The sequence below is a fragment of the Dermacentor andersoni genome, chromosome 1 (genome assembly GCF_023375885.2).
Source record: "Dermacentor andersoni chromosome 1, qqDerAnde1_hic_scaffold, whole genome shotgun sequence".
Classification (NCBI taxonomy): Eukaryota; Metazoa; Arthropoda; class Arachnida; order Ixodida; family Ixodidae; genus Dermacentor; species Dermacentor andersoni.
This window is the reverse complement of record NC_092814.1, coordinates 364,840,578-364,854,211: the sequence shown is the minus strand read 5'-3', so window position 1 is coordinate 364,854,211 and position 13,634 is coordinate 364,840,578. Positions and strand designations below refer to the sequence as shown.

The window sequence follows — 13,634 nt, the reverse complement described above, 5'->3', positions numbered from 1 at the left end:
TGTATTTGTCCATAGTAAGTAGTCCCTTGCATTGATTTTCATACTGCCATTAAGAAGAAGGAAAAGAAACTTAAGACGAAGTAGTCAAGCTCGATTTTGTATACTAGTGGGAAGTTCAGCTTGCCTTAATAGTTCTGTGAGGGAGTCAAGACGGCAATACTTATTAAAAATAAATCTAATCGCTTTCCTTTGTACGCTCTCCAATTTTGCTATGTACTGTTTACAGAAGGGAAACGAACATACTATTCCATAATCCAGTATAGAGCGAACTAGTGACAGGTATGCTAAGCATTTACTACCTATTGATGCGAATCTAAGCGAGCCTTTTAACGAGTATAGAACTGCCAGATTTATTAACAATATATGTTACCTGCTTGCCCCATTTAAGATCTGATGAAATTATGACGCCTAAATATTTATACTTTTCTACTTTCTTTAACATCTGTCCTTGTAAATAATATGGGTAGCTCATGGGTGCTCTTTTATTCGTCACTGTCATACAAACTGTTTTTTTCTGTGTTAATCACCATCTGCCACAGGTTCAGGTTCTTCGTACAGCAAAACTTTACCACACTGGCACATAAGCCGGCCAAACTTTTCCATTAGTATCAATGCTCTGGTGAACATTCACTATGACTACATCCAAACCACAGCAACAGTTTAAGTGCCTTCGTGTTGACCAAACAATGCTGAACAACACTCAAATAAACGTTCAAATTGCTGCCTTTGCAACACATTCCACAATGTGGCTTCTGGCTGTAACCATAAATGCCGAAACATGGAGTCAACTTGGGTTAAGTCAGAGTGGGAAAACATCCTGATGGAGGCAGGACTACAAGAATACCTGTGCACTCAGATTGCCTTTCAACCCCAGATAGGTCAAAATTAACCTAGAGCCCTTCAATACATGTGTTTCGTAACCCAAGCGTAGCTTTGGGAAGTAAAACTCCACTAGTTATTATTGGTATATTACTTTCCTTTCACCCACTGCCCCCCCCCCAGTTAGACGCTTTTCCCATTTTCAAGTCATACCGGCAAGCAACAGTTTCTCAGATTCTCACACTGCGTAGGGCTGTCAATCCTGCACTAAAAGATGTCCTGTAAAATACAAGCACCTTCAATTACCTTGATAAGTCATATGGTCATGTTGAAAAGTCCCCAAAAGTGGCTGTAAGCTTCTTTTAACCTGCCATGATTGATCAGTTAACTATGGAATGACTACCGGCTGAACATGAGGCCGCAGATTTGTTTCCTGGCTGTGGGCGGCCTCATTTCGACGGAAGCAGACTACAAAAGTGCCAGTGTACCAAGCTGCCCATTAGAGGAGTACTGACGCACATTTTCCAAGTTGTAGAAGCTCTACCATACGCTTCTCACAGATGAAGGGATCACATTTATTAAGCACGAAAGTTGGGAAACATAAGATATTACAACTTCACACTAAATCTCTAAATGACGGACCTGGCGTCAATGACACTACATGATTATTGTGACGTCACAAGCCAGAGAAAAATTTACTAGATCAAAATTTACTGGCTTTGTGCAGCACTAAGGCTAGGTACAATGGTGTTGGTCATAAAAGAACATTAATGTAAGTACTGGAAGCACTCCTTCTGGCTGTGCTTGCTTGTGGCAGCTGCAGCAATCACAGGAGCATAGCAGCTGTGATGTCAAAACACATCCACTTCCTGAGTATCTAAACCAGAGCCATTTCGAAGTAACAAGCATTTTAGTGAATCTTTTACAGCATTCTGGCACCTGCCAGTGTTTTTTTCTTTCTTTTTATCTTTTTAGGTTAATAGGATTTGGATTTTCATTGACACACAAAAAATGACAAGTAAGGAATCTCACATCAAAACTCCTTTAAGGGGGGACGAGGCACTTTAAGTTACTTTTTTTTTATTTTCATAAACAATTTAAATAACATTTGCACAGGTAATGTATTTTTACTTCGTCATAATAAATGCCCCCCTTGATATTTTTCTATTATCAAGGTGGGCATTTTTTATGACTACGTTCTACAACCTATAAGTTCTCATCAAAATGGCCCAAAACAATTATTTATAACTTACGACACACTATGAACAATCAGAATCTATTCTGTGTGCTGTTTGTTGCCATGCAAGTTACTGTTAATTGGCTAATTATGTCATAAACAACGAACATCCTGTTTCGGATATTGTAAAATTTATCATAAAATTTTTGGATTTCTGAAATCAGCTGGTAAAAATACATTAACTGTGCAAATTTCATTCAAACTGACTAAGAAAATAAAAAAGGTAATTTAAAGTGCCTCATGCCCACTTAAAGAACTGCAGGTGACGAAAAATAATCCGAAGCCTTCCACTATGGCTCCTCTCACAGCCTGCATCACTCTGGCATGTCCAAGCGACCACTCAATCGGTAATGCAGAGTGAGTGATCCATCTACTTGTACAAGAGAAGTTGTGCCTTGTGGCTTGCTTGTATATACTCAAAGAAACTCAGCCATGACTGACCCAGTTCTCTGCTAGTGGCCATCAGCACTCACTAACATGCAAGTCCAAGATTATTCCTTTGCTTGCACTTATAGCTGGAGGTGCATAAAAGCAGAAGCAGGTGATGAAAGCAAAGCCCACATTGTATTGCTGCCAGAAAACACAGTATAAACCCTCATTACACTAGAAGTCAGTGAATTCAGTCAGTCAGTACAGTCAGTGCTGGAATATGCAGACGTTCTTTAGGATCCGCATGCCCAGGTAGATATAAATCGCATCGAAGGCGTTCAAAAGGAAGCACTAAGATTCGTCTACAACGCATATGGTAGACATGTGTCTGTCACTAATCTACTAAGGCAATCTGAACTTCAGATGCTCCAACCCCGCCGCAAGTTACACCGGTTAAAACTGCTGCATGGTATTATTAATAATTTAACAAACATTCATTTCAACTCTTACATAGAATATAATACTTCTCGCACAACACGCGGCAAACACAACTCGAAAATAGTAGTGCCACGATGCCAAACTAAAGCTTACCAGTTTTCCTTCTTTCCAAAAACAATATCAGAATGGAACGGGCTTCCGCGTAACGTGGTCAGCTTGACAAACCAAGATTCCTTCTTATCTGCTGTCGTGTCTCTGTCATAGAGGCAGTGTGTTTGTTCATGCTCTTATTTTTTGCATTTTGTTTTTTTGAGAAACGCAAAATATTTGTTCTTGCTCCTGTTCTTGCTTCTGTTCCTGCTCCTACCAAAAAAGAGATAGCTTTTCCAATGAGATAGGGAGGTCGTGATGTCACGATGGGCCATTCTTGGTTGCATCTATTTAAAGTCCTGTTTCTTCAAAAAAGCATTTAGTTGGAAGTAGCGCCTTGTCCGTCGTACATGTTGTTCTTTTAGTCTGCATCTTCGTAGCGCTCTTTTCATCAAGTATATGGCAAAAGATTTCTCCGTAAATTTGCAAGGGCTAGGAGCTTTCATGTTTCTTGTGCCACAACACAGAACTGACAAAAGAAAAGACAGGACAAGCATTACTACCTACTGAAGTTTATTTCAGACAAAAATGCATCTATACGTTAACATATTGGCACATACGGAAAGGGAATTACTATGACAATACAACAACATGACAGCAAGCATTCAACCACGATTACGGTGTGTAGTTAAAAAACTCATCTCACTCGTATACAAAGAGACGGATGGGTCACTGATACAGTTGATGCCCTTCTCTTAGATGAAATATGCCTCAAGTAAATCATGCACCACACTGTACTGACAAGAGCTCGTCCTGTCTTTTCTCTTTCTGGCAGTTATCTAGTGTTATGGCACAATAAACACAACTGCCAATTTAATGCATCAATTAGTCCTACAAGAACTATTCTAGAGATTCTCATAAAAGAAAAAAGATTATTAATTTCCTCTTCTGGATGAGCAAAAATTTTGCATCAACTACTACAAAGCTTGTTTTTCATGGAACCAACATAGGCTTTCCTTTGGAGCGTTCAGCTACAAGCAGGTGGACGACAAATTTTCCTTTGTAAAATACCAACAGAGTTCCAAACGTGTAATATACCAGCCTAGCTGTGTGTCAAGTGTTCATCCTTCAGTTTATATTTAAGTTAAACATTGCCACGAGTGCAAAAGCTGCGAGCCATTCTTGTAAAAGACTGTCCTTCGTTTACGTACAGTATGGTGCACTGTAAACACACAAGCGCGAGGAATGTGTGAGCAGCCCTCTTTGGCAAGCCTGGAAGTACCCGGCTTTGCAGCAGAAGTTACCGGACCAGTGTGCCTTGGCTCCCCTCTGAGTACTTGCCCGACGCACTGACACAGTTGCTTCCCCAGGTACCCATGCACTGGTGCGCCCCCAGGGTTAGAACCACATGCTCACGTGTTGCCTTCCACAGTTGACCATACTACTGCAAGCTGCATCTGCAGTGGTTTAGAAAGACACTCTTGCCCAATGTACCAACACAGGTCATGGGTAAGACAGCTGGACTGGTCGTGCATTGAAGCATGACAGCACCAAACACATGCGGGAAAGATTTATAAAAGACAGTGCTGGCAGTAGCCAGCACTGTGCTGTATGCTTTCCCTAGCACCGTCTCACATGCTTTTAACATTCCCCTTCTTCAAAATAGCTGGTGTGCATCCTTCTTGAAGAAGTCTGCTCAGCAAAACAATGGACAACTTTCATTCCCAAGGTAGTTGTTTCTTGAGGGAGAGAAAAAAAACTCGTGAATAATGCCAATTCAGCTGTGGAACTCAAGTGCAGATCATGGTTGTTCAGAAATCTTTTCCCATGGTCTGACTATGTGGCACTGAGTGATGAAGTTTAACACCACAAGACAACACAAAGGCAATATGAGAGATGTAATGGAGGGCTGTGGGTTATCTTGACCAACCTGCAATCTTTAATGAGTACAAAATGCTCGGTACACAAGTGTTTTTGTATTCCACACCATCAAAATGAGGTCGCCAAGGTTGAGAATCAAACCTGCAAGCTCAGGTAGAGCATCAAAACACCATGGCCACTGAGTCATGATGGTAGGTGGAGTAAAATTATTCACTGTAGAATATGGGCACTACAACTCCCAATGAACGATTTTCCTTTCTGTTGCAACATATCTCTATTGTTTGGTTTTTAACCTTTGTATGTTATATGTGCTGATGTGCATTTATTGCCTGCATTTCTTTCTCGAGCATGCTGTGACTTTTCTTAATGTTATGATGTTTGGGGCTGAAGGAATCAAGGAAGTTAAAAAAAATTTTACTAAAGATAAGAAATGCAGGAGTGAGAACTGCTGGCATTAAATGTTTACGGACCATGAGATCTCAGAAAACACTGAATATCTCCGCAGCTTAGTATTCAGGTTTTCTGCCTGTACTAGTACCAATATGCAAACAATGTAGTGCTGTACCACTTTACTGGCTGCAGTCACAAACTGCTTGGCAATTCAAAGTTTTCTCTGATCCCATGGTCCTGGAACCTTTTACACCAACTATACAGTCCCACTTTCTTGTCCACTGCCAAACCAGATGACTTTCCACACACATTGTGCAATCGAGAAATCTGCCCATACCTTCAGCTCGTCCCGAATCTCATCAGCAAACTTGGCACCCCAGATGCTTTCACCTCCTTTTCCCGTACCTGAAAATTAAAAAAGGTTGGACAATGTCAGTCATCAAGCACCACCACCATGGCTTCTACTACAGTTAATTTCTCTTCATTCAACATTTTAATTCAGGCACATTTCGAAGTACCAAAAGGCATCTACAGTCTTGCAACTTTTCCTTTGCTCAAAGTTTCAGTGATTTCATTACCTCATTGAGGTAGAAAAGTCAACTGTACCAGATAACCAATGAAGCCACTGCACAAATTTGCCTTGGCTGAAAGCCACAAGTAACACATCAAAATTTTACCCACAGAGGTTTCGAAAGCTTGCACTAGGAGCAAATTAAACTCGCGAAACTTAGGCGAAAACAAATCATTGCTGAGTGCGTTGGTGTAGGTTGCTCAGTACTTTTACGGCACACTAGAGTTGCAACAAATGAAGGAACGGCACACATATGCGCCGCTATCCAGTTGCTTAAAAAATGTGAGTGAATGTCATATTAATGTAATTCTTTTCTATTCACACACTCTGCATACATATAGTGCTAAGCAGCTGTCATGTAGGTGCTTTTTTTAAGCCTTTCTTTCAAGCATTATGGAAGTTTTTGGTACAAAGGTCCTAGCCAAAGATGACAACCAAAGTATCACAAGAAGACATGGAAGCTTCTCACATTAAAAAGAAAGAAAGAAAGGGCAAGCTCATGTCAATAAGAATGCTCTGACACTAAGTTATTTCAAAGAAATAAAGTTACTCACAACACATGATTCAAAGAAATAATGACACAATGATGTGGGGCTCCCGCACCGCGGGACAGCACGCGCAAAGATCGGCACCATGAAAGACGATAAAGCGCATGAGCTGCACGTTTTTGTCCTGGCTCGCCATTAAACAGAAGCGTCTATTTTGTAGTCTTCAATCTATGTTAATTTTTCTGGTGGAGGTGCTTGGTACATGCTACCACTCCCAGATCGAACACTGCCTACAAGCCCAGTACGAAGTCCAGTCGAGCTGACTCCAGTTCACGTACGGACAAGCCGTCGACTTCAAGGACTGCCACCTGAGCACGAGCCTCTACCCAATCGAGTCATAAGGATGAGTACTTCAGTTCCGTCTTCTTCCTCAACCGCACCGACCAAGGTTGTCCTTAACCAGCCGTGAATTCCCACATCCTTCCATGGGGACACCTTCGAAGATGTTGAGGACTGGCTCGATCTTTGAGCGTGTCGCAGAATTCAACAGCTGGACTCCAGAGCGCAAGCTAATGAACGCCTACTTCGCCCTCGAGGACTATGCACAGACATGGTTTGAGAACCGTGAGGCGGCCCATCGACATGGAACGAATTCCGACGGCAGCTAATCAGCACATACGCCAGCCTCGATCGCAAGGAGCGAGCTGAATCTGCAATTCAGGCGAGAGTGCAGCGGCTGAACGAAAGCGTCGCAATGTTTGTGGAAGATATGTGCCGACTTTTCCGACGCGCGGATCCATCCATGCCGGAAGAAAAGAAGCTCAGGAACTTGATGGGCGGCGTCAAGCAAGACTTGTTCGGTGGACTAATATGCAACCCCCCAAAGACCATTGCAGAGTTTCTTGCGGAAGCCATATCAATGGAAAAGGCACTGCAGCAGCGAACAAGGCAGTAAAACCGCGACGTGTCGACCCTATCGCGTGACCCTCTCGCTATACCCTTGGACAATACCGATGCCTTGCAGGAGCTCATTAGGCTTGTTGTCCAAGAAGAGCTTCAAAAGCTTCAGGTGGCTCCGGTATCGGTACTGCGACTCGCTCTGGCTGAAGTCATCCAGGAGGAAATCAGGCAGGCAGTACAAGTCCTGGAGCGAATCGAGGCACCACATCACGAGGTACGGCAGCCACAGCCTCGCATGTCGTATGCGGGAGCTGCGCAAAGTTCGTTGTCCCCGACTTTTTACGATGTGCGCGACGTCCCGGACTTTCATGGTGTGCGCGCCGTTGAACAAGCAACTGGCGACTTCAGGACTCGCCGCATGCCATTCATGTCTGAAACACGACCACCCCGCAAGAGTGACATATGGTGCATTGCAGACCGGAGGCCCTTGTGTTTTCATTGCGGTGAAGCCGATCACCTCTACAGGGCGTGTCCTTACCACCGCGCTGGGCTCCGTGGATTTTCACTGAATGCGCCGTGCCCGCGCAATGGTGAACGCCCCCTGGAGATTTTTTTTTTTAATTATGGGGTTTTACGTGCCAAAACCACTTTCTGATTATGAGGCACGCCGTAGTGGAGGACTCCGGAAATTTCGACCACCTGGGGTTCTTTAACGTGCACCTAAATCTAATTACACGGGTGTTTTCGCATTTCGCCCCCATCGAAATGCGGCCGCCATGGCCGGGATTCGATCCCGCGACCTCATGCTCAGCAGCCCAACACCATAGCCACTGAGCAACCACGGCGGGTGCCCCCTGGAGATTGAAGCCTACCTCGCGGACGCCAGGACCTCGTTTGCCACACGATTTCGTGTCCGCCGGTCACCGTCACCCGCCCGAAACAGGTCTTCCAGCCTTAACTTCACGCTGAGCGCAACAAGGCATCACTCACCCAGCCCTGCCTCCTGGGAAAACTGAGTCCAGCGACCTGCGGAGGTGAGGTCGCTGACGTTGCTAACGCTGAAGATCCTCCACTAAGACGACTGCGATATGACGTAATTGAGATGCAGAGAAAGCAGTGTAGTTCGGTGTCAGTATCTTACGACGTACCAGTTACCATAGATGACCACGAAGTCACGGCGTTAATCGACATGGCTGCGGACACATCTGTTATGAGCCAGAATCTCACGCGTATCCTGAACAAAGTTTCGACGCAATGGACCGGGACTCAGATTTGTACTGCAGGAGGGCACCTCATAACTCCAATGGGCCGGTACACGGCACGAGTCAACATTCGGGGCTTCACGTACATCGGCGACTTCGTCATTCTTCCTGAATCTTCGAAGGACCTTATACTCGGCATGGATTTCCTTCAGGCGAACGGTGCCATCATCGACTTGCAAGAGTCTAGAGTCAGCTTCGCTACTACGCAAGCCATAGCGAACAGCAATGGCAACGACCGTGACATCACGCTTCGCGTAGCTGACGATCACGTCACGTTACCACCCAAGAGCAGCATGCTTACCCTTGTCTGATGCAACATAGAGGACGACGCCGAAGGAACTGCTGAGGCAGATATCCCCCTGCTTCTTGAGCGCCACATCTGCATAGCCAGAGGGCTTCTTCAGGTGCACAACAAATGTTCAGTCGTTCTGCTAACAAATTTTAGCAACGAATACCGGCATGTACCGGAAGGAACAACAATCGCATTTCTTCACGAAATCATTGACGTTACTGACATTGCCACATTAGAAATCGCATCGTCTCAGCAACCTGAGTTACCCAGCCTCAAAGAACAGATTCACGTTAACGCTGCTCTGCCAGACAGGCCATCAGAAAGACTGTCTGCTGAGTCTCGTGAATGAATTTGCGGACTCTTTCTCAACGTCATCCAAAGTACGGCGCATGTCCATCACAAAGCACCGCATTATAACGGATGAGTCCGCACATCCTGTTCGTCAGCATCCTTACAGAGTGTCTCCAGTAGAAAGGGAAGTGATCAAGCATCAGGTGAAAGAGATGCTCCACGACGACATGATCCAGCTGTCCACAAGCCCGTGGGCCTCCCCTGTAGTGTTAGTCAGAAAGAAAAAGAACACACTACACTTCTGTGTAGATTATAGGAAGTTGAACCGTGTCACCAAGCGCGATGTTTATGCATTGCCACACATCGACGACGCATTGGATCGTCTACAACATGCCAATTTTTTTTTCTTCGTTGGATCTTGAATCAGGGTATTGGCAAATCGAAGTCGATAAACAAGATCGTGAAAAAACAGCGTTTGTGACACCTGACGGGCTTTATGAGTTCAAAGTTCTCCCCTTCGGTCTCTGTTCCGCACCTGCGACCTTTCAGCGGATGATGGATACCGTGCTTGCTGAACTCAAATGGCAAACCTGCCTCGTATACTTGGACGACGTCGTCGTGTTCTCGAGCACGTTTGACGAACATCTCGCACGACTCGAGAGTGTCCTTGCGGTGATCTGTACTGCCGGCCTCACCATCAAGCCTGAAAAATGCTACTTCGGGTTCCAAGAGCTCAAATTTCTTGGCCATGTCGTTGGTCCTAAAGGCGTCCGACCAGACAACGACAAGTTAGCTGCCATAGCCGAGTTTTCGCCACCCACGAACAAGAAGGCTGTCCAACGAAGCTTGGTTTGTGCGCATATTATAGGCGCTTCGTCGAGGGATTCTTGAGAATTTCTGAGCCTCTGACACGGCTCACACGCGACGATGTGCCTTTCATTTGGGCGTACGAGCAGCAGCAGTCGTTCAATGAATTGCGCACGCGCTTGCAAGCGGCCCCAATACTTGCTCATTTTGACGAAGACGCTGACACTGAAATTCATACTGACACCAGCAATATGGGTCTCGGCGCAGTTCTTGTGCAGTGGCAAGCTGGTGCGGAACGCCCCATTGCTTATGCAAGCCGCAGTCTCACCAAGGCTGACAAAAACTACTCAACCACTGAAAAAGAATGCTTAGCGGTTGTGTGGGCAATTGGTAAATTCCGACCCTACTTGTACAGTAGACCCTTTAAGGCTGTCAGCGATCACCATGCCCTGTGCTGGCTTGCCAGCCTCAAAGATCCTTCAGGCAGACTAGCCCATTGGAGCCTGCGCTTACAAGAGTATGACATTACAGTTGTCTACCGACTGGAAGGAAGCACAGCGACGCCGACTGTTTGTCACGCACACCACTCCCTACGACGTCCTCAGACCCTGACCATGACTTGCCATTTGTCAGCGTTATCGACGCCATAAAGATGGCTGAACACCAGTGCGCTGACCCTGAGCTGCTGCCGCTGATCGAGCACCTTCAAGGAGCTGAAGGTGTCTTACCTCGGTCACTGTCACTCGTGCACGGCTTATCATCGTACTCTTTGCATAACGTCCTTTACAGGAAAAACTGCGGAAGCGGTACAAATACGTACCTCCTTGTCGTGCTGTCGGCGCTGCGCCAAGACATTTTGCAAGCCTGCCATAATGAGCAATGTGCGGGACACCTGGGATCCGCTAAGACATTAGCAAGGATATGCCAGAAATATTACTGGCCCTGGCTTTTTTCTTCTGTGCAATGGTACGTGAAGACATGCCGTGATTGTCAACGCCGCAAGAAACCACCAGTTAAACCAGCTGGCTTTCTCCACCCTGTGGACCCTCCTCAAGCACCGTTCCAACAAATAGGAATGGATCTACTTAAAAAAAAAAATTATGGGGTTTTACGTGCCAAAACCACTTTCTGATTATGAGGCACGCCGTAGTGGAGGACTCCGGAAATTTCGACCACCTGGGGCTCTTTAACGTGCACCTAAATCTAAGTACACGGGTGTTTTCGCATTTCGCCCCCATCGAAATGCAGCCGCCGTGGCCGGGATTCGATCCCGCGACCTCGTGCTCAGCAGCCTAACACCATAGCCACTGAGCAACCACGGCGGGTGATGGATCTACTTGGGCCATTCCCAGTGACCTCTTCGCGCAATAAATGGATAGTCGTCACTACCAACTACTTAACCTGGTACGCCGAAACTGAAGCTATTCCGCAAGCAAACTCGTATGAAGTGGCCAAGTTCTTTGTACGCCACATCATCCTACGACATGGTGCACCATCTGTTCTCATCACCGGCCACGGTGCAGCATTTACAACAGAACTTATGCAGGACGTTCTCCAGCTAACGCATTGCTCTCACCGCAAGAGCACTGCGTATCACCCTCAAACCAATGGATTAACTGAACGTCTGAACAGAACGCATATAACACTGCTTCACAGGAGACTACACAGTTTACGCCGTTTGAACTTGTATACGGGCACCACGTCACGTCAACACTTGATGCCATGCTACCTCTGGTTGATAATATCCCGACCAGCGAACACACGGAAGAATTCGTACAAAGAGCCAAAGAAGCACGCCAGCTGGCTCGGCATTGTATCCGGAGCCAACAGAATACCGACACCCTTCGATACAACCAGGGTCGACGCGACATCCATTACAATACCAACGCCTTCGTGTGGGTCTGGACGCCCATTCGTCGCCGTGGACTCTCGGAAAAGTTGCTCCGCCGGTATTTTGGTCCCTACAAGGTTACACGCCGCCTCAATGACGTGAGCTACAAAGTCGTCCTTTGCAGTTCTGACCCCAGTTCGCTCCGTCATCGTCCTCGCGCGAGAGTTGTTCACGTAGCGCGCATGAAACCCTACTATGCGTGTACGTGAACACCAAGATAAACCTGAGGAGCTCCATTTCTTGTCGCGGAAAGAACTTTTTGACACAACTGAGACAGTCGCTTTTCGCATGGGGGGCAATTGACACAATGATGTGGGGCTCCCGCACCGCGGGACAGCGCGCGCAAAGGTCGGCGCCATGACAGACGATGAAGCGCGTGAGCTGCACATTCTTCTCCTGGCCCGCTATTAAGCAGAAGCGTCTATTTTGTAAGGCTCCGTCTTCAATCTATGTTACAATAATTTAATTAAATTGTAAGTTATGACATGCCAAAACCTTGACCTATTCATAAAGCACGCTATAATGGGGTAGTCCGGATTAATTCTGACCACCTGGGGTCCTTAAAGTGCCGTTAACATATGGTAAACGAGTGTTCTTGCATTCTGCCCCTGTGAACTGCCGCCATGGGTGGGATCGAACCTGCGACCTTGTGCTCAGCACCGCAACACCATAGCCACTGAGCTTCAGCAGCGAGTCAAAGGAAGAAAGGTGAACCACAGACTTGGCTTATAGTTTTTGTACGCACACAAATTGTACAAATGTGACAATTACTGACCTTTCACTAAGCATGGCCTGCCACACAGCATATTCCAGTCATGCCATAAATGTGTGCTGGCCTACCTTGGGCAGAAACAGCAGTGAGGCTTCATGCAATAAATGTGTGCTGGCCTACCTTGGGCAGAAACAGCAGTGAGGCTTCGTAAAACTGATTGTTCCTGAGTAACTGCATATAGTTTTCAGACTAGCCTGTCTGCATCCCAGCTCCTCTAAGCAGCCTCTCTCATGTGGCCTTTGTCTCTGAACACAACCACAGCATCTGAACATTGCTTCCTTCAACCTGCTGTCAAGCCCTTTACGGGTGATAGGAAATATACTTCACGCCTGCTATATGTGCATAACAAGGCCATTGGAAGCATCATTTCCACCTGCAGGACTATTGTAATCTTAAAGAAACTTTTAATGCAGTGGTACACTCTGTTGCTGCAAAAATTGATCTACAGCGTTCCCCACACTTTGAGCCAACTTCAGCGATGCTGTATGCTTGATCATTTCACATGAAATGTGGCTTCAGAAGGTGTGTAAAAGCTTTGAAAAGTTTTCTTAGCAATGAAAAAGCAGATCATTTATTTTAAATTTTCTGTGAGGATGTTATGTATATGTATGTATGCCAGCCCTGCAGCATGAGTGTAGCAGGGAAGTGGACATGGTACATTTGCCAGAGCAGCACAGTGCCACTTGGTGCAGACCCCTGCTTCAGGCAAAATCACAGAAAGTGAAGAATGACTTTTCAGATTTCTATTTTCTTACTTTCTGAGCCACAGAGAGGCATTCCACTTGTTCTGTAGTTACTGAAGTAATATAAAAATAATATTTTCTTTTTAATACAGTGCACACTTAGTGAGCAGTGGGAAAAGTACTTCCCACCAAAGTTCTTCCATAAATGATACTTGAAAAAAATCTGATATTTTTAGAGAACATTTGCGGACGTGTCTTGTGGAGTAAAAACACAAGAATATATCACTGAGCTGTTTACAAAAAATTTGCCCGAGAAAAGGTTAAAGGCTGATATAAATTGAGGAATTAAATGGAAATATTGTGGTCCACCTGAAGGTAGCACAAAGCTACAAGAGAAGCTATGGCCACCTAGTGGATTCCCATAGAACTGAGTTGTCACAAACTGAGGAGGTT

The 13,634-nt window shown here is 45.6% G+C and overlaps 1 protein-coding gene across 3 annotated transcripts in view; it reads right to left on the bottom strand.

The window, feature by feature from the left end:
• LOC126516462 (peptidyl-prolyl cis-trans isomerase-like 3) overlaps window positions 1-13,634 on the bottom strand; it is a 44,136-nt gene that overhangs the window by 15,408 nt on the left and 15,094 nt on the right. For 2 of the 3 annotated variants that reach the window (XM_072285859.1, XM_055064024.2), the window contains exons 4-5: window positions 8,747-8,824; window positions 5,562-5,629 (exon numbers count right to left, since the gene is read on the bottom strand). In XM_072285859.1, coding sequence (XP_072141960.1) covers window positions 5,562-5,629; window positions 8,747-8,824 — 146 coding nt within the window. The remainder of the gene's footprint in view (window positions 1-5,561; window positions 5,630-8,746; window positions 8,825-13,634) is intronic. The other variant, XM_050166590.3, reaches the window with a different exon arrangement.